This window comes from Bacillus rossius, chromosome 1 (genome assembly GCF_032445375.1).
Source record: "Bacillus rossius redtenbacheri isolate Brsri chromosome 1, Brsri_v3, whole genome shotgun sequence".
Lineage (NCBI taxonomy): Eukaryota > Metazoa > Arthropoda > Insecta > Phasmatodea > Bacillidae > Bacillus > Bacillus rossius.
Window position 1 is genome coordinate 12,883,784 of NC_086330.1, and position 26,740 is coordinate 12,910,523.

The following is a 26,740-nucleotide window of genomic DNA, read 5'->3' on the forward strand; positions in this document are numbered from 1 at the left end:
GACACCTATCACTAAAATGTTGTGCAATAATTTTGGTTCAATGTATACAAAAAAATACTTTGGCATATACACATCTTTAATCATTAAAATAACTTGCCATAAAAAGGTAATGTACAACTCAACACGTAAAGAAGCAAGATAGTTAGATGTATAATGAACCAAAAAGAAACAATTCTGTATACAAATTGTCACATAAATGACAAGGCACCAAGTGAATACTGTAAAGGCCTAACAAATTCCTCAATGAAGATAAATATGTCATTAATATTGCATAAAGTTCTTAAAAAAAAAAACACAAATTATAACTGTTTATACCATATTTTCTTTTATTTAGAATTTTCAACATGTTTATTATATATAATTAAAGACAAGATTTTATGGTTTTATTTTTAGGCAAATTTCATTTTTAAAACCAGATATTTAGTTGTGATTGTTTTTACAATTTATGAACTCTGTTTATTCATAAAGATAGCAAAATTTTCAACAAATAAGACACTTTTACAATATAATAATTTATAATAAGCATGTCTAACTACTGGGAAAAATAAATTAACAAATATATATGTGTTTGAAAAATGTACCAATGGCGTAATGTAAAAATTAGTTACTAATAACAGTTTCAATATAAAAAAAATCAACCTATCTGATACATATATTTTGATGCTAGATCCATGCTAAATAATTTACAAACATTGAATTTATAATGTACAAAGATTAAGTTTTTGTAATTTGAGTTGTTTTTATTTAATTTTTTGATTAATTTCATGATTTTTGTTGCGATTCAGTGCTTTATAGTGTATTAACTTCCATTTCTGTGTTATGATATGCTTTTCGGCATTATTTCTGCTCTATCGCAATTCACCATATAACCTGTCTCACGCATAGATTGCAGTACAGAGTAAATGGCAACTCCTGTTGTCACATTGATACTAACATGCTTGTTAAATTTAAAAACTCATTTTTTGTATAACATCATTAGCAATAGTAACCAATTGTCATTTTTTTATTTTACTATTTGTTATTTTTTCTAAGAACAAAAAAATAGTTTCTATTGACAGTATTATTAAAGTCGTCATTCTTAAAAAAAATGAATTAATGGTAAACATCAAATATTATTTGACAGGAGAAACTATTTGTAGCAGTCAGTTCGTCACTAGTAATAATACGGTTTTCCATAAAATTATATGCTACGTTAAAAAGAACCAAACTTTTTAATATTAAAAAAATACATTTTTAAAAAGTTCTTTACAAAAACAGTTAAAACCAAAATTAGGTCTATCAATTACAGCTCCCTATAAATAAAAAATTAATATAATCAAATGAGGCTTTTGATGAAATAGAACAGGAAAATTACTTTCCAATATTCTCAATCCAATTTTTACTTTACAAAATACAATGTTTCAGGTACATCAAGCAATATTTTATTACATTATAAAGCTGTCTCTTAAACTTTTGTGCTTTCGTTGTGTGTATCTGGCAACAGAGCACACAGAAAGGACAGAAATAATTGCTGGAATGAGCATTGTAAGAGAGGCTAAATTACCATTTAAATGCACATAAAACTAAGAATGAGGTATGCTACACATACAAAATTTTTCGGGATATGCTGCACTTCTAAAATATGTCTATGTAATAGTGTATCTAATGAAATCAAGTATCTTAATATATTTCATTACAGCCATGTTGCACATTTAGAGCAGTGTGATATAAGCAACCTAGCAAGAGAATGCAGTTATTAGTTTTTTTAAAACAAATACAACTTATAAGGTACAATGGAGGTTTTGACACCATGCTGTTTTTTTTTATTTGTGAAGTAAAAAAACTACCTGTGATAAAGGACTTGAAACACAGTAACTTAAATGTCAGCAAAATAAAGATTTAATAAGCATAAAAACCATAAACAGAGTAGAACTAATACTAAATTATAAATTAGGCCTTTTGGAAAAGTTCTACTTGTTTTAAACTTTTCACTTATAGTTCCTAGAAATGGTCATAGCATTATAATCAATAATAAAAAAGTGATAATCTTCAAAGGTACAAAAATCATTTTACTATTTAAATTTTAAAAAAATTCACACAACTGACTATTTAATATTAATAAACTTACCTAGCACATGTGATTGACAACTTTATAACAAAATGTATTTATTCGTTTTGCTGTACATAACGATAGCAGAAAAAAAAAAAAGTAATATTTCATTCCCACATGCATTAAAATTTGAAAACCAACAATTTTATATTTATTTATATATATATATATATATATATATATATATATATATATATATATATATATACACATACACACACACACACACACACACACACACATACATATCTTTTTTTCAGTTTCATGTGGTGATAGGAACAGCTTATGTGGTGCCTTATTGAGGCACATACACTTCCATAGTTGGAAATAAATGAGTGACAAATACACTCTGTGGTATTGAATGTTTCAAAATTACATTCTGCTTCCGTGCATCATTTCAGATGAAATCATCAAATTTACCAAACACTGCAAGGTACGAAAGACTGAAAAATACAAGGACCCATCAGGGTGAATTCCCAGAGTATGAAATAAAATAATAAATGCACCATAAATATAGTATTTACACTAAGTTGATTAGAGCCACATAAAATACACTGTTCCTTTTTTGTTATCAAGAAAACTGAGAAACCACAAATACAATGTCCTAAGTGGAAATGATAAAATAGCCATCAGTGTCAATTTAAAGACACCAGACCCGAAAAGGCAGTAGGGTCTTCAACCAAGGAAAATTTTGAGCATAATTTCTTCCTTTTTTTCCCACCCCTTTACTTTTTGTACAGATAGTGTTAAATAAATTTAACCTTTACCAATAATTATTATTAAAATATTGCAATGAAGACCTATTCAGCCATTTTGCAGAATTACTGAACATCGATAAAGTTTTAGCAGTAACACCAAAGAAATATAAATTTTGGGCAGCGCAGTGGCAAAAACTAAAGGTCAATCAACAAAACACCTGAACTCATCCAAAAAAATTTGAATGCAAGCTTCTTTCTCTATTTTTTTCTATGTGTTGAAAACCAAAGAATGCCAGAATGATAAGCGCTGACTGCATTAAGCTTCAAATGTCAACCATTTGCCACAGCACGGAGGGTCACACCTAACAATTACTGAATCATTACCGGATGTTAGATGTTGTTCCAATACCTGAAGACAATGTTTGGGCACATACGACACGTACAACTGCAGACAAACAGGATGCTGTGTCCCTTTCACCGCAAACACGTCTCCCAGCATGACACCACCCAAATACCGCAAAAAACTACCGCGCTTAAATTTATCAACAAGTTAGATTTACTAGATTATCTTTTAAGAAATGAGCATGATGTTTTTATTATCTTTGAAATATTTGTGCAATGGGAGTGCATGACTTGATGTAAGTTTTGGACATACGCCATTGACAAAATGAAAAGACGAAACAAACACAATAGTTTTCCAAAACAGAAGATCATTTTGTCGTGTTTTTGTCTCGTTTCAACTGTTGTGCTGAATTTTTTTGGGTTCAATATTTTTATGCTTTCATCATTTGTGGGGTTTTTTTTTTTCGTTCTCTTAGTCCATTTTTCTTTGTTTTTCTTTATTTGGTGACCATATTCCTGTTGTGGAATATTATGTGGTGTTTATATCCTGTTGACAACAGCAATTTTTTGCTTAATTTTGTGTTTTTGTTTTTTGGGTTTTTTGTAGTTTTCTTCTACAGACATACATGTGCTTAGCAATGGCGTATATCCAAAAGCTTACATCAAGTCATGATGTTTTTAATTAATGAAAGACATGAAATGCTTTATAAATGATAATAGATTCAGTTGCAATTGTAAAAGATACCAACCAAGTTCTGGTCTGTTTCGCTGAATGATTTTTGCAACGGGGAAGACTGTTTTAAAACATCATGTTGGACACACGCAATTGCTGGTTTACACTGTGTGTCAAAGAGAAAACCTGAAGAACAAAGAGGAATACACAAACACACAGAAAAAACAAGCCAAAATCAGTTTATGTCAAATGCTGTTTAATTTCATCTCTGAGTTCGTATGCGCATCGCTGTATTGTCCAGATCATCTGTTTTGAATCATTGTTGTGTTCCTCTGTCCCTGTGTTGCCCAAGGTTGTTTTTGTTTGAATTTATTGTTCTTTGCCTCGTCGTCGTCAGTCCACTGGGCTCATCTGTGCTGTAATACAGTTTTGACTAATTCCTTCCATGGGATTTTCTGTGTTGTCTTACATGTAGCATTTTAAATCAGCTGATTTTGGCTCATTTTTCTGTGAGTTTGTGTATTCATCTGTGTTTGTCCATTCTTCAGGTTTTTTCCTCGTTATACAGTGTAAACTTGCAATGGCATACTTCCAAAATAAGGTTTTAAATAAATTACTGGTCAATTTAAACTGAAATTGACATTAATATACTGGTATGTTCATAAGGATATTTAACCTAGCCCAATATAATGGAGCAACATCAAAGTAGATAAAGTCATGATGTGGTTCTACATTAAAAAAAACAAAAACAAGAGTGAGTGTAACTCAGTACACGTGATGTGAAACTTCTATGGCAATTCAAGAGTAAAATAGCAGAGAAAGAAGAAAATTTTATCAAAATTAAATAATAAACATTAATTAAACAAAATTACTACTCACTTTCAAATAACTCCTCCAGATATCAATAATTATTGATCAATCAATAATGATTAACTAACAAGATATATTACTATTGAAATAAACCATATAGAAAAACTGTGCATGTTACTGTTTCTTCAAACAATTCTGCATTTTGGAATACATCATATCTCTGAACAAAATATAAAATTCATAACAGATAGCGCTATCTGTGCGGAAAATGCGAGGACTGTCTCAACAGCGCTCTCTACGCTGCTGGTTGAACAAGGAGGAACGCGAGAGCGCTGGTAGCAAATATAAAATTCAAGGCACTCACAGCTAACACTATAGGATACCTATATCTATTTTCTGAAACAAGTGCATACACACAATCTGTCTTATTGCTTTCGTTCATCTATCTCTCTTGGTTCTATTTATTGCACAAAGAGAACAAAAATGAGCCCAGCAACAAATATAGCATAGTGCTCTCTTTATATCTCTTTGGCCAAGTAAGTACCTTTTCACGTCAGAAACGTTTTACAAAAATGTTTCACAAAAGCGTTGCATTAAAATTCAGCCTTGAAATTTTACTCTCATCGCACGCAAAGTTTCACTTCAAAAACAAAGGACGAAAATACAGATGCCTACAACGTGCTCACACGTAATGAGTTGTGTGGAAAGTGGGAACAAACAACAGAATCATCACCGACGTTTCAAGTGAGAGCTTTTCCAAAGTAGCCCTGGAAAATCATCGCATTATGTTTGGACAAAGGAGTATGTGAAAAATCAAAATTGCATGGTTCTTGGTGCCTTGTATCTCAACACCTTTCTAATGCCCACCTTGTGCCCCCCCCCCCCCCCCCCCACATACACACACACACAAAGAAAACCAACTTGGGTTACTTTATCCCTAATATCTGAGTGGTCAGGACATAGCTTAATATAATCGATGTTTCAGACTGCCTCGGAGTTAACTGTCTTCCCAAAAAGTAAAGCAATGTGAGAATGAATCGACATGCTTAAGCTGTAATGGCATGATAATCATCATATCAAAACAAGAAGATGTCAATAAAACAGCTAGGGATTATGATAAATTCAATATGCTATTCACTGAGACAGCCCTTTATGTAAGGGTCAGTTCTATCTTAGCCACGAATATAAAAGAAATCTTGTTGCATTATTACTGGGGGGGGAAAAACAGTAAAGATGTTTCTCTTGTCAAATAGTAATTAGTTTGCTTCGTAAACAGCTGTTTATAATTTTCTACAGCCTTAATTTTAATAACACATTTCTCACATTGAAGCACTATAGTGTTTGGGTGAATAACTTTGAACCCTAGTGATATGAAATTAATGATATAGCACTTTAGTTAAGCTAGCTTATCAAAAAGGTACAGTACTGACAATATAAAATTCACATCTTTAGTACTTAAAAGTGTTTTTGTTTTGTAGAATTTTGAAGTCCCCATTATATGTTCTTTTTATTTTGCTTTAAAAATTTAAATAAGAATCAATCCAAATATTTTTGTTCTAAAAAAATTGGAATCACACAAAATATTGTTATTCTTTACAAACAAGAAAAACAAGAATATTACTCTAGTCGGTGTTTACCACGGATGGAGCTGAATATTTGCAAGGAGCTCCCTCCGTAACCTACCCATGTCCCAAAGTCGTTAGAAAAATTTTTAGAAGAATTTTGCCCTGAAGGGTTAATAAAAAATTATAACTTAATTAAAACTTATTGCAAAAATTGTGATTGGTTTGGCTATTAAATGAATACATCTTATCACTCATAATATATATTTTGTTTATTCCTACATTTGAAGTACAAAACCAGCTCCATGGTTTATTAATTTGGTCCAAAAATAATTCTCACTTTCCCTTGTGCCTTTTTTCATGATTCCTCAAATATCTCTTCTGACCGAACGCTTTACCACACTCGGAACAAACGTGATCCTTGCCGGACACGTGAGTGAGTCTGTGGGAAGTGAGCGTGTGCTTCAGGCCGAAACTCCGGCCGCAGACGTCACAAGCGTGGTTCCTCTCCCCGGTGTGCGTCGTCAAGTGGCAGGCGAGATTCGACCGCGTGCGGAACTTCTTGCCGCAGTGCAGGCACGCGTGGGGGAACACGCCCGCGTGGTGCTTCTTGTGGACGAACAGAGAGGCCCTGGTCTTGAAGGTCTTGCCGCAGGCGTCGCACACGAGAGGCCGCTCGCCCGAGTGCACCCGCGCGTGGTCGTCCCGGGTGCGCTTGTTGGCGAACGTCCGGCCGCACACGTCGCACGCTCGGTCCCTCACGCGGTCGTGAACCCCCCTCACGTGGCGCCCCAGGCAGAGGGCGTCGCGGAACTGCCTCCCGCACTTGTGGCAGGTGAACGGGCGCTCCCCCGAGTGGATCCGCAGGTGGGCCTTCAGCTTCTCTCGCCACAGCAGTCGCTTGCCGCAATAGTCGCACTCGTAGAACGCTCTTTCCGGTTTGTCACCGTTACCCACGCTTGAATCCACAGTTACGTTCTTATCCGTCAGAGACATCTTTTCTAACTGTACTAGTTGTACGCACTGTTCTGACCTGTAAGATAAATATGAAATAAGCATATGAAAAAAATAATTCTTGCTACTCTTTACCAACAATTCCACATTTCAAAAGTCAAAAAAATTATAATTAAAGACTCATATACTCAGAAAATATGTATACATTGAATGAATAAAAGTTAATCTTGCCAAGCTTATGGTTTCAAAAATGTTACGTTCTGCGTAAGATGAATTGAAACACATGTTTCTAGTACAAAAAATGTGACAATTATTTTAATTATTTACGAGACAACTAAGGCTACTTCTTGCATGTTCCGTGGTTATCATGTATGTAATTACTGGGATATTTATTTTTATACAATGATGAGTTCCTACATTATTAACAATCTGTGAATTTTTCTAATATAAATTCTGGTGTTTAAGTGCAGAATTCAAACAAGTTGTACATCATTATGAATATATTTCTTCTAAATAGAATTTTAAGTAACCAGGCATCATTCACATCAACAGCATCAGTGTGCTGTACATTTCCCATCCCTTAGGAACATCACATTTTTGACAATTAAAAATCACAGGCTTTCAGGGCATGCCTGAAGTTTCTTGGCTTGTGAGATTTAACATCATCAAGAGCATCTAAATTCCATAAACCAAGAATGTTTTTACTTCTAAAAGTGATCATTATAGCAAGAATATTTCCTTCATAAGTTCAAAGTAAGGCAGTAAAATCTTTGAAAGATTTGTGCAATGGGAGTGTGTAAGCTTTTGGACATATGCCATTGCTAAGCACATGTATGTCTGTAGAAGAAAACTACAATAAACCAAAAGACAAAAAACACAAATTAAGCAAAAATTGCTGTTGTCAACAGGATATATACACAAAATAATATTCCATTACAGGAATATGGTCAACAAACAAAGAAAAACAAAGAAAAATGGACTAACAGAATGAAAAAAAAAACCACAAATGATGAATTGAACCCCAAAAAAAATTCAGCACAACAGTTGAAACGAGACAAAAACACAACAAAACGAAAAGACGAAACAAACACAATAGTTTTCCAAAACAGAAAAAATCCAGCACAACAGACGCACCTGTGTTTTCGTACCATGTGCATCTCTGCCTGAGGACGGGAGCAGATAATGTCGCTTTTTTGAATTTTTGTGTGTTATTCCTTACATAAAATAGTTAGCAATTAAACTGTCATTAAAATTACACTGAACTATTATTTTTACTGAGAGCTGGTATTGTGTGTTTTTTTAATTATCTTAAGTAAGAAATAATACAAAGTCAATATTTTATAGTGTTAGGAAATCTCATATAATTTATTCTATTCAACTTTGTGACTATCCTGAAAATAAGTGTAAATTCTTTTTAGTTAATTTTAAGTGTTTTGAACTTCCCGTGCATTTAACGAGAGACTGCTGGAATGAGCGTGAATGTGCACGTAGAGTGCAGCACGTGTCTCGTACATCCTGGCACACACCTGGCAGGCGAGCCGGTGTTCACCCGCGTGAGTTGCTTTGTGCTCTTCTCTGGTTACTTCGCTGGCAAACTTCCCATAGCTGACATCACAGGAACGAGGTTCCAACCCTAAATGCTGCTTCAAGTGCCGTCAACTTGCCACATTCGTGACAGATGTACGGCGTTTCACCACAATGGATGCTCGTGGGAATCCTCCAATTCTGTTTTGTAGCCACCGATTTATCACAGACGTTACAAATATATGGTGAAAATGTGTTTTTCGATTGCCTAAATACTTCATTCTCTTTCGTTCTACTGTCTCCTCCAGCAAAATTTTGCTCGCTGTGTTTGTAAAATTTTAATATGTTGTTTTCAAAGAATTTTTTTCACACATTTTGGTCATTGTTATTCAACTTGCATTTACACTATCTATGAGATGTTCTGCAGAGATACTTTCACACCTGAAAGACAAAACTTAAAGTAATTAAGATAAATGTGTGACCACCTACTAAGGTTAAAAAAGTTTTAAACTCGTAGGACTTAAGATTCTATTACTTAAGTTTAATAATCTATAGTTTAGAGTATATAAAAGCCTAGAAATAAATTATGGATTATAATTTTAAAATTTTTAAACACATTCCCCCTCTATAAAACATGTATCACATGAGATACAATGTTAATGAAAGCATGCTCATACATGAAAAAATTGTATTCATGGGCATCAAATCTTTTTTTTAAACCCTGGGATGTATACTTTTGAGAAATAATTATCTAAGTTGCATGCTATACCAAATAAACTACTGTTCGTTATCTAGTTCCTAAATTTTTGCAACTATAAAAAAGAAGAAAAAAGCAGTATATAATTTGTTGATATAAATTATTTTATTTCATTTTAATACTGAAAGTACAAGACGTTAATATTTTTATAATATGCCCTGTAAAGCCTGAGAAATGTAGAGATGAATGATGTTCTAACACATTACTGTGCTAACATTTTGTAATTAATCACAACCTAATTTGTAACAAACTGACAGTTGAAAAATTGTTCACTAAATAAAACTGTTTTTAACTTCAACGGTAGAAATGAAACACGAGCAATGTATATATGTAGATGGACAACAAGCGTGCTCAGCTTAATAGACTGTGGTTTGCAAATACCAAACTAATTGGTCTGGCAAGTGAAGTACATTTTATATGCACATGTATTGTACATTTTAATTGGTAATTCTATTTAATTGACCTTAATATTAATAATAGTAACCCACCCTCGTCTCCAGTTATAATCTTTTTATTAATTCAAATAATTAAAGTCAAAATATTTGTAAAGAGGTACTTAACAACTATTACCACCGAACCAAGGTCCAGTTTGAATGCAGAGTTAGCCACGTGTGTGTGGGTAGTGTTAGCTAGAACGTCACCCAGACTAGTAGATCACCCAACCTTCCCACATGAAATGAAGCTGTTAGAGCAAGACCTATTACAGAAATAAAAATTACTTATAATTAAAAACGGTTCCTCAATTAAGGTACTGATAAAAACACATCTTATTTAGAGCTTACACGTGAAGAGTTAAAAAAAAAAGGGAAGTATTAACTAGATGCACAATTCAACCATAAACAATCAAATAAGTCTACAATTAATGATACTATAAACTTATTGTGGTTTTTAATTATTTTTTTATGGCACCTAATAGTGTAATTCAATCAAATCAATCAACTTAACACTCTGTGAGCTGCTAATGGGGTACACAGAGGTTTTTTCACACGTACTGTGCACAGGTTATCTGAAAGACAGCCTGCCATTGGACATGCCATTGAAGAAGGGCAAGGTATCAGCTTATACTTTGCAGATACATAATTAATTTTTCAAATGCTTGTTAAATAGTTATAAGCAATATCAGAACTTTGTAGATTCTGAAGTTATATGCTATCCTGCCTTCGCAATATAGCCAGTGCTAATATTCTGAACTTTAACCTATTAAAATGTGAGTTTTATCAAAGTGTAAATTTGCTTCAAGACTTTTAATACCTTTAAAATTATTTTGAAATGATTTAGCTGGATAGTAAAATATTTTATAACTTAGATGGTAAACCATCTACAAATGGAGAAATCAACATACAACCACCCCTCATAGTTACGGTGTTCGATTTGCGTGGTTTTGAAGCAATAACACCAAATAAATTACAGCACTATGTGAAGTAGTGCGGTCATAGATTTTTAAGTAGCGCTGTTTTCTTTTATATGAATTTTTATTTTGTGTACGTACAATGGAAATGGCACAAATGTAGCATTAAATACAATGCAATGAATTAATAATGTGAGGAATCAACAAACAATATTATGCTCTTTCCTTAATAGCTATTTGCTTCCTTCATTGCATGTTTATCTCCCAAGTCACCCGTGTGTTCAGCCAAGGTTTATATTATGCCATCCTATATGACAGCAACAATGCTAGAGAATAAGACTAGAAGCTTTCAGGGCTAGTTTACCTCACGCCCACTCGGATGTGATAGTGTCAAATAATGGCAGACACGCTTTTAGTAAACAACAGTGGCAGGATTTATGTTAGCAGGTTAAGTAATCTTTCTAATAGAAAAAGGTTTATGTTTTTTAAAATATTATTAGAACGGAAATATAGCTCCTATATTACTAACATTATTTTGAAACTCAGAAATGTTGTTAGCATCTACTTAGTTCTATATTTTAAACAATGTGGAACGTGAATTTTTTTAAGTTTAATTATAGGTTGCTTAATCTCAAAATTTATTTATTTATTTATTTACAATTGACACATGCACGCCAACACTCCTTGAAGAGTTTGCAAGGATATGCACGAAACATACAAGGAACAAACCGAAGTTAAATTTAAATACATTTCACAAAGCATTAAACAAACAATGGCCACAGACACAAGCATTCATTAACTCAAACTTATAAAGATTAATAAAATCAAAAACTACAAAATTTGAAGAATAAAATAGATTTATAGATTTTATAACACTTGGAGAGTAAATTATATCAACTGAGAATACACTAATTATGGGAATATCTACATGTACTAGCTAATTAGTTTTTTTTTTCAATTTAATATAATTTATTATAGTTATTGATTGTCTAAAAATATCATTTTTCCTTAAAGTGTACATAAAGTAGGTGTTTTACGACTCAAAAATGAATACCAGTGTTATCCAAGACATATTTACAATGAATTTTTTAAGTATAACAGATTGAGATAAAGAGAAAATTAAGCTAGGTCCGCCTGTCAAAGAGAGAAGTTAATAAAGGATGAAGGAAAGTTTTTTTTAATAAGACTGATATATTTATTTGGAATATGTTCAATTTTATCATTGTCAGAAAAAATAATATTGTTCTATATTACTGAACAATATTAAGTTTTAACCTAATAAGTGCTAAGAAAAGAGACAGAATGAAGTCAGAATTTGTAGCATAATTAGTGATGTATTCAATATGAGCAAGTCTTCTTCTGGAACTATATGATGATAAAATAATTCGGAATCCATAATAAATCTCAGATCTTTTAATGTATAGTTTATGGAATTAAGGTACTTTCTAATTTATAATCATATTTGATAGAAAGATATTTCCTGGTAAAGGATAATATTTTAGTTTTGTCACTGTTACGACAAACTAGATTTGACTTGCACCAAAAATTAATTGCAATGATGTCCGATTGAAATAATACACAATCATTTAAAGTGGTTTGATAATATGTTTGGATCACTCGGAACACTAACTTTCACTTCTATTGAATGTTGTTCTTGATAACTGTTTTTCATTATTTTCACATAATGCCAAAACTTCTTTGGACTGTTCATGATAATATTGTTAATTGATCTCATCCAACTGATTTCATCACACTTGATTAGATAATTAGCCCATTTTGGAAGAATGGGAATTTAGAGTAGTAAACATGCTTTTGTTCGGTAATTCAACATTAATTTAAATGTACTTAAAATATATTTATACATATATTTGTACTGTCTTGATTAAAATTGTAGTCAGCAGGCACACTTACCTGGTTGGAACACAAATTATTTTGATTAACATACATTCTCATGAAAAAAAATGCATTTGATTAGCGCTTTTTTTCCTGGAAGGAATTACAGCAGTACTTCGAAGGAAAGTGTACTGAAAATTAGAGATAACTAATAAAAATAGTTTTAAAATACAAACAAATAATAATAAATATAAATCGACTTCAAACCAAAAAATTCACAACTTCAGGAAGAATGCAAGTAGTAAAATTTAAAAATGTTTGAAGATTAAAAAAAGAAGGTACTTCCAATAAATATGTGAAAATACCACACATTTCATGTTTGGTACAAAAACTGTAATTTAAGGTAAAATAAATAAACACACTGCTCATGCAGTGACAAGCTTCCCGTGACGAGCTCTCTCGTGGTTCCTCAGGTACCTCCGCTGCTTGAAATTCAAGCCGCACGCCGTGCAGACGTAGGGCTTGTCGTCCGAGTGGATGAGCCTGTGTCGCTGCAGCTCGCCGCGCACTCGGAACCCCTTCCCGCACGTCTCGCACACGTGGGGCTTCTCCCCCGTGTGCGTGGTCACGTGGGCCAGCACCTCCTGCCGCCGGCGGAAGCCCTTGCCGCAGGTGGAGCACGCGTGGGGGAACGAGTCCGAGTGCGTCTTGCCGTGGATGTAGAGCGAGGCCTTGGACCTGAAGGTCTTGCCGCAGCAGTCGCACACGTAGGGCCGCTCCCCGGTGTGCGTGCGGTGGTGGTCCTCCCGGGTGGCCTTGGAGGCGAAGCTGCGGCCGCAGTGGTCGCACCCGAACTTCTTGATGCCCGCGTGCACGTCCTTGAGGTGGCGCGACAGCCCGCCCGAGTCGCGGAACTGCTTGCCGCAGACGTGGCACGTGAACGGCCGCTCGTCCGTGTGGATCCTCGCGTGCCGCAAGTAGCTGTCCTTCAACGCAAAGTTCTTCCCGCACACCTTACACTGGTAGAGAGTACGCTTCGAACTGCATTTTTTGTATTCCCTGGTCACGAACCTTGGTGGACTTTCAACGATATTGTCTTTCTCGCAAAATTTTCCCATGATTATTTCTTCTTGCTCAATATCTTCATTCTCAATTTTCACTTGTTTTCCTGCCGGCGCACCCGTGTTACGAAGCGTTGAAAACCTTGAATCTTCGTCCGCAGAAAGCCGACTGGAAAAGTTCTTGGCGCAGTCTCCGCTCCAGAGTCCGGGTTTAGAACCGCGAGACTTCTTGACGGAGTCCTGCCTGCACGCCCTCCTCCACTGGTACCGGCAACGGCTGGAGTCGGAGACCGGCCGTCTCGGCGAGGGCAGCGCCCGGTGGTTTTCGCAACCGTCCTGCAACTCGTCGCTACCGACACGATAGTCTTCCGGCTTAACCCACGCAGGGGGGAGGTCAGATCTGCACTCTCGCAGCAGGGGCATGTGCGCCTGGAAATCTTTGAGTGATGTCGGAGAGGCGACCCGACACCTGCAAGACAAACGGAGTCATTACAGGTCGAAGGGGCACGCAACCCCCACCCATGTTCATGCACACAAAATGAGCTTCATTTTGCAGATCATCTTCTCAAACTCATCAATGACACAAAAATTACAAGTCCTCTTGAAATTTAACTCAAATAATACGCTATAACACCATTTCTCTGCAGATATCTAAAAAATTTTCACTGAAATTATTACAAACATTATTGTTTAAAATAAAGTTCTCACAATATCACACAGCAATGATCCAACTAATTGCATTATGCTCCACAGAAAGTCATACCAAAATAATCCTATTACTTGGTTATAATGTACAGTTTCACTAGTAAATAGTTGCAAAAACAAAATTTTCGTAACATTATTTCCAAATACCTAGGTATGTACAGTATATTATTTTAGAGTTAACAATAAAAAAAAGTAATTTTACATTAGAATGTTAAACAATTATGATAACCAGAAGAGAGTATCACAATATTATAAAAGCAGAATGTTCTTAGGAGAAACAGAACAGGTTTTTCAACATGCAGAAGACTATACAAATAAATCCCGAAACCATATAAATAAACACACTATTTTCTCAAATTAATTTTTAAAAAGCTGCAAATAAAAATTATCATTCAACCTTAACTTACTTTGTTATTTTTATACTTATTTTTTTAACACATTTTCCTTAATGATTTTTACAAAAAAAGAGTTTCTTAAAATGCCATTACAATACTTTCACAAAATGTATTTGATCATTTAAGTAGGCACTTAAAATTCAGTTTATCACACTGGGCACCACAATTGCTGAAGTTTCTTGATCTCAATGTAGGAAAAACAATTATTCAAGGTAGATCAGATTTATAACCAGAAATCAAAATAGAAAATAAGTGAAATATTTTTTATTATTACAGAGATTGTGATTAGGTTCTAGATTAGAACAAGTTTTCTAATCACCCTAAAGCTTCTAGTGCATTTATTTTCACAAACGAGTAATAACAAAGTGTTAATTACTATAACACATGGGTTGTACCTAACACAGAACATACGAATTTCATTTTATTTCACATTGTTTTAAAAACCCTAAGTGTACTGATATTTTTTTTTTCATTTTTGATCTCACATTTATTCCTTTATCAAAAAATCTTATACCTACATCACAAAATGTAAATAGCACTACAGTATAATCAGCTAATCCTTCACATTTTGTACTTCAACACATGGTACTTATGTCAAATTTGCCCATTCCCATTCAAACACTTCTAGTTCTGCGTTGTACAGACACTACTGCTCCAAGTATTCTTTACTTGTCTTATAAAATTCAGCCACCACAGTTTTTACATTATGCTGATCAACAGCAGTGTCAGTTCCTTGTAATTTTACTAGTAGATTACGGACGGTATGAAGAAGGAAAAGCTAATTATTTTTAAGTGGCAAGTTATTTCTGAGACGATAAATTTCTTTTACAGAATCTGTTGCAGACACTTTACGTCCCTTGATTTTCAACACAGCTTGATGAAAAGTTGCTGCATGTGCTTGCAGAAAAATGTAACCACAATTCAGAGCTGGGATTTTCGAAAAAATATTTTTAAAATATTTGGACATTTGTCGATGCTCAGAAAAAGAGCTTTTTCAAAGGCTGGAACATTTTCAACACTCTCTGAAGCACTGGCATTAATGCGAGCCACCTTTTTTTTTTACTATAGCCCAGCAGTTTGTGACACACTGTGTTAGTTGAATCACAGAACTCTTTCAAAGCTTCTACTCTAACACTGTGAGATGTAAAAAAAATGAATAAATGTTTACAATGTTGCATTCAAAAGTCAACAGGGAGACAATCTGCGGCTGTTTTCATCACGTTGTGAACTATGTGGGCTCCACATCCAATCCCAATGAGCTGTCTTCCGAGTAATTGATTCAATTTTGCGTAAACATTATTAATCCTTTTTCTATTCAATCCTCCAAAATAGAAGTCATATTGTCTCCACATAATGCCACAATTTTTTTATTCGAATCAAGATAATACTTCCTTCAAATAATCTGAAGCGTTAGGATCACCGTTTCGTTCAAAGTCTGCGCGTCTGCGCGGGCGATGGCACGTCGTTCCCTCCTTCCTTCCCCCTCCTAGTGTGTGCTGGCTTGCTTCTCGCCTCCCCTCCTCCGTTCAGCGCATGCGCGCTGCGCGGCACTTATGTTATAACCCTGGAGATTTCGAATTATTCGGTCTTGTTTGTCTTGTATCTACTAGCTCGACTGATCTCGTTTAGTCTCTTTTGAGAGCTCGAGTAGTTGTTAGCCAGCATGTAGTCAGTCAGTTAGGCTTTAACTTTGTACGACGTGCACGACCTCGGGGGAAAGAAAATGTAAGTTGGAGTGAAGCGGTGGCCCTTGCCATAATGTAAAAGTTTGTTAAATTTTGTGTATTTTGTCTAAATTCCCTTTTGATCGCCACCTAGAAAATTACGTTTGGATTTCATTTCATTTAATTTAATTTAACTTCACTTTGTTGGTAACTGTTCTCCCCTGAGTCGTCAACGTACGTAAAACGTAACATAATTAATTCAATTTTAAGAAAATGTAACTTACTTTTGTAACGCACGTAATGCACATAATGTAGTGGGTTTTCCCTGTATATTGACAATGTTGTAATTTAGCAGTTTCAATGCGTCTACCTTGTGACACCCCTTTTTATGGCCCGTAGTGGGACCGCGCATGTGTTGCACCACGTTGCGCCGGCGTAAACTATCTCTGATTTTTTGTGGCCTTGATAATGGCTCGTTCACTTTTGCTGTGTGTGTTAAGCACTTTAATAAACCATATTGGTTTATTTTGTTACGTAATTGATCACCTTGTTATTTATTTTTGTTTGCCTTTAAATATTAAAACTTTTTTAATGTTAAGTTCTGTTGTATTACAAATGTTGTGTTATAAATAATTTTCTTTTAAACTTCTTTTGGTATAGGTAAATATAAATAAGTCAATGTTTTTTGAGTGATGTATAAGTTATGAAACAGTATAATCAGAAGTTATGGATACTAATATATGTTATTTGCACGTGCTATGTGTTTTAAGAAGGTATTTTGTATTTTATTAGACATTTTTAATCATTACTATTTTTTATGTAATTATTCACAAATGAGCCGCTGTACTAGATTTTTGCCTGTTTAGGCCTACTTTTTCAGGTTATTTCTAAATGATTTTAATTTTGTAAAGTAATTTGTATTATGATTGCTGTTCTTAATTTTAATTAACGTGTTGCAACATAATTATAGATCACGGGACTGTGTCTGGGCTGGGGTGATGTGTAGGGAGAGAGGCATGAGAGGCCTGTAAGTGGGAGTGAGAAAGGAACAGTGCTTCCCCGCCAACCGAGATAAAGACGGTAATTCCCCCACTGCGTGGGAACTGAGTGATAACTGCTGTCTCACGGTGTGGGAGAGAGAACGAGAATGGGAGTCCCCGATTTCGATGTGAAATTGAAAAGAGACAGATCAGGGGAAGCCCAGAGTTCTGTATGTACAAGGTTTTTTCATGTATTGTAACTTGTTCTGTTATTGGCTTGCATCTGTAAGAGTGAATGAAGCGTGCGTGTGATTGGTCGGTGAGGTCATGTGACGTCAACTCCCTGCGTGAAGGAGACGTGTCATGAGTTCATCAGTAGTCGTCTGCCGATCGCTGCACCAGTAGGTCGCGTTCGGTGGCTTCTCGCAGATGATGTAGAAGCATTTGAAGAGATAATTTCACGTTGGTGGTCGGAGCCAGGCCTATTCTTAAATTAACCTAATTATTTGTTATATTTCGTTCGGACATAATTAGAAATTACGGCCACCTTCGTAGGCGTTTTGGCTCGGGGCGAAATTCGTTTTCGCCGGGTGCGGTCATGTTTAAGGTCGCACTAATTTTCCCATGCCATTAGTAAATATTAACTTCATTGTATTTCCTGTTGCACTGAATACAGATGACTTTTGAGCATTGGCTATTTCATAGCAAACTTTATAACATGGTCCAATCCAGTTGAAGTCTTAAAACAACCTTAGATTGTTCTTATTGAAACAAAACCCAACTGGACTTAAAAGACTGATATCAATTGTGAAAATGATGATTTATTATGGTAATATTGGGCTATGCTAATGAGCTAGTGGGATAGTTGTACAAAAGAAAATAGGCATTCTAATAATGCCAATGTTTTTGGGGTATCAAGTCATCACCACTGAGCTGCGCGTGCATCAGCGAAGTAGCGTTTAGTCTGGGGTACAGTACACAGCTAAAGCGAGACTTGGCCTATTTGCCAGCACTGTACTCAAGAAGGCTGTTTCTTTGGACGTTTGAACCTGCTCGCAGTGTGTGTTACCATTTGGCTGTGACCTTGAACTGCCCGTTTTGTGCGCTTGCAGCGAACTTATGTGTCCGAGCTGGATTTCGCCATACATTGCTACGTTCGTAACAACTTTCGTTCAGCAAAACTGAATCTCACTTTTATGCAGCCATTCACGACATTATGTGAGTGTGCACTGCATTTGGAAAGCAGCTGATTTACAAAACATTTTTATAAGTGAACTCAAATTTCCCAGATACATTCAAATAATTTGTGAGGCAACTTTTCTTTCATTTTATGGACGATTTGAAACATACATCATAACTGGTGTGTCAAATTAAAGGTATCTGAAGTAAACTACTGATTAAACATTTTTTTCCCGCAAATGAATCAGCATGTGAAACTATTGAAATTTCACAAAATACCTCAAGATGCAATGTTAAAAAGTTATAAAGTATAAAAAATAATTAAGATGGTTAGTTCAATTCTTACTGATAAGACCCCATCCTTCAAAATTATCTCTGTAATAGATATCTAACCCAAGCACAGTGTATTATCTGAAATTTATAGCCCAATCATTTCATTTGATCACTAATTACATTTATTTTGTAAGTTCACAGTAACACAGTAGAACACACTTAAGTAATTGAAAGAAGATATATATAATATAAAAAACTAATTCATACTTTTTTATGTATAAAATCTAATCACGTAACCCAAAATTCACCACTTGTACTGTGCATGCACACAGCATTATTTGCATACTATCACTTTATTAATGATATTTAAAGATAATTAGGTCAGTAAATTGAATTACAGAAAAATAATCATACTACATATACCAAATGTTAATATCAAGCTGCTGCTTCAAATGATAGGTGATGATTTTTTGAAAAAATGTAGTTTAGTTCACATATTAGAAAATAAGGACTTTCATGGGCCCTTATTCAATCACAGACAAATTAAAGCTTCTTTTAGGATATTAATGAGGCGTATGAACCCTGGGTTACTGTGACAATCAAATTAAAATTTAAAAACTTCTGCATTCCCAACTGTAAAACTGCAAAAAAATTAAGTTTGCCAATTTTTATGTAGAGGTATGTATGTTAGCAAGTTGGCCTTCTCACAGCATGCTGTTATGAAGACTAAGAACACAGTTACTAACTACTTAACTTAGATTTGAATCTAAATTTATGTAGTATTCATTTAAATTTTTCTGAGTATTGATTTTCCTGTTTTCCTTTGCTTAATGCTTTCCTCCAACATATCCCAACCAAAAAAAGACATGAAAATAGTGAACAGTGAACAGTGTTACATTATTCTACACAACAAATCATTGGGCACATTTGCAAGGATTAAAACTTACATAAATTCAGGAAGCATTTTATAGAAGTCATAATATATAACATATTAAAAAATTCAAAACATAACTTTTATTTGCCTTTGTACAATAATCCAAAAATATACATATATTTACAATATTTCAAAATACTTAACATATATTACAAATTATTTACATGAAAATTTTACTTTTAATTTCAAAGTTATAAAACTTCCTTAAGTTTTTTAACTAGTGTTCAATTTATATGATTAGTCTGCTTTCATACTGCCAGTTAGTAAAATGCTAAATACTTTTGGAACAGGGAATCCACTAAACTATTATTAAAAAGAGTTTTGAAAGTTATAAAAAGAAAACACATTATTTTGTGAGATAATTTCCAAAAGAACCCTTCTACAATTGTATTTCCTTAGGTTGATTTATGCAATCCTCTCACAATATATTTATTGAGTAGTATGTGGTCACCAAAATATACTTTATTTAGATTTCATCATTAAATAATTTTGTGAGATTCTGAAACCTGCCTATGTCAAAAGTGACAATATTATTTCACAAATTCTCACCAATGAATTAAATAATTTTAAGACAGTTTATTACTTATTAAAATTAAGTTTCACATTTATATTGCAATTTCTTTGTCCTATGATTTGAAAAACCATTGTCAATGTTCAAATCACTAGTTTACAGAGCTGAAATTCATTTTCAATTTAATATCATTCACTTAATGTAAACTGTGTAATACACCTGTAAGTAATTTAAATAATAAAAAGTATACAAATTAAATGTTGAGTTTATAAAACTACATGAAAGGGATTATAAACAAATTAAATACTTTAGCCTGATTTTTTAATATCGAAAATGTAAATTTACTTCTATTACATTACAATACACATTTTCAGATCAACACTTTAGAGTAAATTCATTACTGCGGCTTGATTTTAGTCCCTAACGTAACTGATGACAGGCAGAAATGAAAGCATACGTCTTTATGCAAAACAGGAATAAAGCAAAAATACTTGTATAAAACTTCATATAAAGTCTACAATACAAACAAAATTCTCTCACAATGCAAGCCCAATTACTTAATTCATACAACGGAAACTAACTTTGTAAAACTGTATTCTCACATGTACATAAAAAAATTTCTAAATCTATTACTACTGATTCACTACAATAACCAAGTCTTGCAGAATAACAGATTAACATTGTGATAAAACATCTCACATTATGTAAACAGTAACAGTAATACTTAACTTACAAAAACTAAACAATTGTAATAGTGATAAACAACAATTTTATATATCTTTCTTTGGTTACATTTTTAACGTTATTTTAATTTACAAGTGAATAATGTCAATATTTTTTTTTACTGACACTTGCACGTGACTTGGCACTTGCAAAATAATTAACGCTTGTGACTCAGTTCCACTTTCTCATCACGTTCTGCCTATTGATAAACAACTATGGTAACAAAAATGTTTGTAGTTAATGCTGTAATTCCACCATGCTACCGTTCACGCCCCACTGCAACGTTGAGGGCCACTAGTGAGAGACGCTGTGAGGAAGAACCACACGCATGCCTACAGGAATAGCTGAGTAGGCCTTCCCAACAGCAGCCATCCAATTACAGGGCATTACAGCTAATCTGAACACTCCTGTCGACCACTCAACACACCTGACCTACACCTGCTTTTAGCTGAAAACTTAAACGAACCAGTTGCAACTTAGGAGAAAACATTCAAATGACAGTTTCATCTACAGTTAAAGAATGTTTCACAATAAATATCACAAACCCATTCTCTGTAGTATAGCATAGAAATTTCTTCAATTAAATCTAATAATCAAAACAAACTTTAAAAAAAATTTAATTTTGTGCTAGTTATATAAGAGATATCTAGACTGAAGGAAAAAACACTTGGCAAGAACTCAGGAAGGGTTCAGATTGACTGAAACACACTACACATAAGCTATTTGTCAGCACAGCGTAGCACTGTTATTTAGAAGTAGAGCCACATTCACGCAATGGTTTGCAAGTTAAAAAAAGTCAAATCAAAAAAACAGGACCACAAAGTTTCCAAAAATGTTGTACCAAAAAGTACCTTGGCTTTCTTCACTCTACCAAATTCAGTAAACCGACCCACACTCTAAATGTCAGCCCTCACTGGGATTTGTACACCTACAAAGAACCAAAAATTACTTCATAACTTCATGCAATTGTTGATTAAAAACTTGCTGCTAATTTAGATATTTAAGTTATTTAGGGGAGAAAAGTTTAAAAATTAAATATTTGAGTGTCATTGAAGTGTGAGATTCAAAACATAACCAAGTTAATTAGATTTGCAGTCAGCTATGTGTTTCTGTAAGTATGTGAAATTATTTTTATATTTGTTCTACCTAATATTATTTCACTTCAAATCAACACTAAAAAGTACAAAAATTATCTTGGTGTGTTTATATGCATTCTTCACAGCCTATTACATACCAAACGTAAAATTTTTGGCCTAGCGCATTAAATGCTATGGCATATCATTTTAAAAATTACTTATAATATTGCTCTCATTCATGAGAACACAAATTGTTTTATAATGTTTTGTACACAATTTGTTTACATGTAATATAACGATTTTGGAAAACCAACTTTAAATCTACTTGTAAGCATCTATGAACCAATTAAGTGACAAACGATTTTACTGCTTAGCTGCCTTAGCTAGTTCTTATTCAGGTGAAACAGCACCATAAACATTATATCAATAATTACTTCTTCCAAGAAGTAACTCATTGATGTCTACAGATGCAGACTTTTAATAAATATGACAACTCCAAATTCAAAGAAATACCTGGAATTTAAAACTATGCCTACAAAATATAAGCGGATCTCAAATGTTAAGACCCTCACATTTTTTACACTTAATATTATAATCCACAAATTGTTCTCTGTATAAAATTACTGTTAACTGTTATAGAAAGATTTCGTTCATAATTGTTTACTTACCAGGCATGTATGACATTCACTTTTTGTGTATTAGTATTCAAGTTTTGAGGGCAACAATACTACAGTACTAATAAACATGGCTTAATGGTGGTTTGCTCTACATTGTAAATTTAACTGAAAAACATTCCAATGAAAGTATAATAAATACTAACAATTAATTCAGAGAAAACTAAGTGAATGGAAGATTGAAGCAAGTTAATGGAAAATTGAAGAAAGAACATTAATGTGACAATTTTATCTACAGTTTAAGAATTTTCACACTAATTAGAATGTACTAATTCTCTATACTATAGTACAAAAATTACTTTGATTCTATTAATGTATCACAAATTTAGTAAAACTGCATTAGGAATAAATGTCATAACAGAAAAATTTTTTCATGTTTTGCGAATAAAACCTATTTTGTTGCAAAGCCACTGAAAAAACCAAGCACAATTATTTTGTTACAATCTTTTCTTTTTTCTGCAATTCTGTATTTGCCCTTCTAGGGTAGGTTATTGTTCCACTAAAAAATGGCTGCCGAAATCCCCACAGAGTTGAGAATTTTGTAATGCTGGGAAAAATTAAGAAACATTTTTTTTTTAAAGAAAATCACACCATATAATGAATTAGCACGTAGTAGTGCCGCCTTTAAACCTAGTTCCAGTTATATAATCTATTTCCTGTCTAAAAAAGTTTTAAATGTAACTGTGGTAGCTTATGAAATAAAGTATTTAATTTTATGAAAGTTAAGTCACTCAAAAAAACAGATATAAATTAATGACCTACAATGAGATCCACATATGTTGAACAACCAAAAATCTGTGATAAGCATTTAACCAAATATTTGCAGTATGTATAAGTATGAAACTTGTTAAATCAAGGGTGGAACTCTCTTTAACTAGCACTGCAGCAATTTTGAAACTAAAAATAATTTTAAAAAATATTTGAAAAATCTAGTACTATGTGTTGAGTAAAACAAAGATAGGATCACAATTTGTCAAAGATCAAAATAGCAAGCATAACTTATTAATTTTCTTAGAAAATATAGACTAATTGTAGCCTTTCTTGGCCACCCAAAAATACATGTTGCCTGAACAGCACAGGAACTAAAACATTATTACATCCTGAATGAAGTCTAGCTATTTACCTGTTTCATGTTCATCTAGTCTATGCCTCAGCAAACTACCCAGAAATTCGAAGCATGATACACAATCCTTACATTGAAATGGTTTTTTAATGGTGTGATTAGTAGTTTGTTTAGCACTGTGTTTCGTATTGTGTTTAGCATTGTGCTTAGCAATGAGTTTTGCCTTGCGTGTAGCAATGAGTTTTGCCTTGCGTGTAGCAATGCGTGTAGCATTGCGTGTAGCATTGCGTGTAGCATTGCATGTAGCATTGCGTGTAGCATTGCGTTTAGCATTGCGTTTAGCATTGCGTTTAGCATTGCGTGTAGCATTGCGTGTAGCAGTATTTTCAGTAGGTAGTTCCAGATTAACAGTGTGAACTTTCATGTGGTTGCTTAAATGGAGTATCCTGTCAAATTTTTTACCACAAGTATCACATGTAAAACCCTGTCTAAAAACACGCTTCTTGACGCCACTATCTTGATTCAAATTGTGTAATTTAATGAGGTTCCCTTGCTCCGAAACGTGTGTTCTTATGTGAGCCCGTAAATTCGACTTTCTGTGAAACGTCTTTCCACAAGAATCACAAGAATAATGTACTTCTAAATGTAACTCCAAACGTCTTTTCCGAGAAAAATATTGCCCGCACTTTGGACAGCAGAACTTCATGTCTTCACCGTGAACTTCCCGCTTATGGAGTTTTAAATTACTGACATCGGTGAACAGCTTGTCACACAAGTTGCACTCATAACTTTTTCGGCACAGCTTGTTTGATGCCAAATGTTTCATAAAAGCTCCTGGCGACACATAATCAACCATGCAAATTTCACACAAAGTATTCTGTTTAATTCTACTAAAAGGCTGCCTCCAAGGTTTGACAACTTTAAAATTTTTACTGATGTGATGATTCAAATCTACAGAAAAACTGAACGAGGCCCCGCAGTAGGCACATTCACACCTCTTAGCATTTCCATGACCAAGTTCGTTCAAGCATGCCAACTTCTCCCTGTCCTTCATGCATGACATAACGAGGTAAGGAAAATGTTTTTCTACATGGGCACAATAATCAACTCGTGATTTTAGTTCAACTGCACAAAATGTAAATGCGCATCTGAGATAGCACTTGCGAGGATCAAAATGTGCAAGTACGTGTCTTGCAAGCCAATTTGTACTTTTATACACTCTCCCACACTGTTTGCACTTGAAGACTTCTTCACCTTCTATATTGTGACGTGACTTGTAGTGATCCAGCAGCAATGGTGTCAGTCTAAAATGAGAGAAGCAAATACTGCAAGCAAAAAATCCTACACCCTCCCCGGTCTTATCATTTTTTTCACGAGTCTGCTGAACCGGCAACGTCTTGCACTTTGGCTGTGACACAACCAATCCTTGCACAATTCCACTAGAAGTTGCTGAATTATGGTCTTTGTTGCTGTTCTCAGGTGAGTTGCTGGAGAGCACAACTGGTGGTTGAAATGTTTCAGTCTTTTTTGTAACAGATGCCAAATCTAATTTTATTTCCTCCTTGTTTGCTTGCTTTTCAGAACTACATAATTCTTTATTAATTAGGTTAATGTCTTGGTGCATAACCTTTCTTTTTTTTGTCTTCCAGTTCCTTGCTTTATCTCTTTCCAGAACTCTTTTCTGTGAAGTTCTCTTGTTCACCATAGAATTCTTGTGTTCTTTTTGCACAGCAGCATTAACTTTGGTGTTGGAATCAGTCTCTGGATTCTCTACAGTAAAATCAGTTTCAACATGTACCTCATGGCTAACCACTGTTTTATCATGTGTGCCTTTCATCTCACCTTCAATAAAATTATCCCTAGCATTATTGCCCACTTTTTTAATATTTCCAGTTTCACTATGAGCAAGTTCTACTTTCCTGGAAACAATTTTATTTCTTATACAGTTGTAATTAGCACGACAAACACTATTCTTATCCGGTGTTGCTTCTATTTCACTAATGAATTTTTCCATTCCCCGAGCTTCAGTTTCAATGGGTGTTGTTTTGCTTATTTTCCTGTTGGCTGGGTCTTCAAAGGAATGAGAATCAACATTTTCCACATTTTCATAAGTGGTTCCAATCACAGTTTCAGCCTTTCTTTTCCAGTTAAAAGCACGTCTCTTCAATTTCACAGCCGTTTCACCACGTACCGAGTAGCTGGGGCCTGCTACGCTGTTTGCAATACTGGTACCATCTTTTGACAACAAACTACTGCCACCATCCACATCAGCATCAACAAAATCTTTCCTGCGTACAAACTTGTTGCTAGAAACTCTACTTCTATTATTCCAAATTTTATTTTTTCTGCTTTTAAAATAATCTTCAACCAAAACTATGCAACTTTTCAAGCGTACGTCCTCAGACATAGTTCTATTGACTGGAGCACACAGCTGGACCATTTCTTTATCTAAACAGTTGTCATGTTCAAGAGGAATAGCATGATCAGTGTCCATCATCACGTCGCACAAAAACTGTTCTGTCTCACTTTCAGTTATAAGCCACACTGAGACAGTTTCTGCTGTCGTACTGGCATCATTATAGCTGTTTGTTTCTTCTAACCTGCAACACAAAGTTCGTTGAAGATTACTTACTTATCCGCCGAGCGTCGTTTTCAAAAACACAGCACCATATCTTCATTTATAGCCCTTCTGTTCATTTGTCTGTCAGCAGTTCCTTCTAGATAGTCTGTGTGCACCAGAAAATATATCTTACTTTTTATAAATTTGTCTCATACAAACAACATTTTTTATTTATAAATACTCTCATTTTGAAAATTCATTCTATGTTTACAACCAAAATATTAAAAATTACACAAAATAAATGTATTCTTTCAGTCAAAACCATATGCAAAGTAATATGTAGCCATGTACA

The 26,740-nt window shown here is 34.2% G+C and overlaps 1 protein-coding gene across 6 annotated transcripts in view; it reads right to left on the reverse strand.

Moving 5' to 3' along the window:
- The window catches only part of LOC134532306 (gastrula zinc finger protein XlCGF58.1-like), a 136,600-nt gene that overhangs the window by 49,307 nt on the left and 60,553 nt on the right, over window positions 1-26,740 (reverse strand). For 2 of the 6 annotated variants that reach the window (XM_063368736.1, XM_063368728.1), the window contains exon 5: window positions 21,950-26,428. The exons of the other annotated variants lie outside the window; for them this stretch is intronic. In XM_063368736.1, coding sequence (XP_063224806.1) covers window positions 23,881-26,428 — 2,548 coding nt within the window. In that variant the 3' untranslated portion in view covers window positions 21,950-23,880. Of the gene's footprint in view, window positions 1-21,949; window positions 26,429-26,740 lie in introns of those variants that run through there. 6 annotated transcript variants of the gene reach the window in all.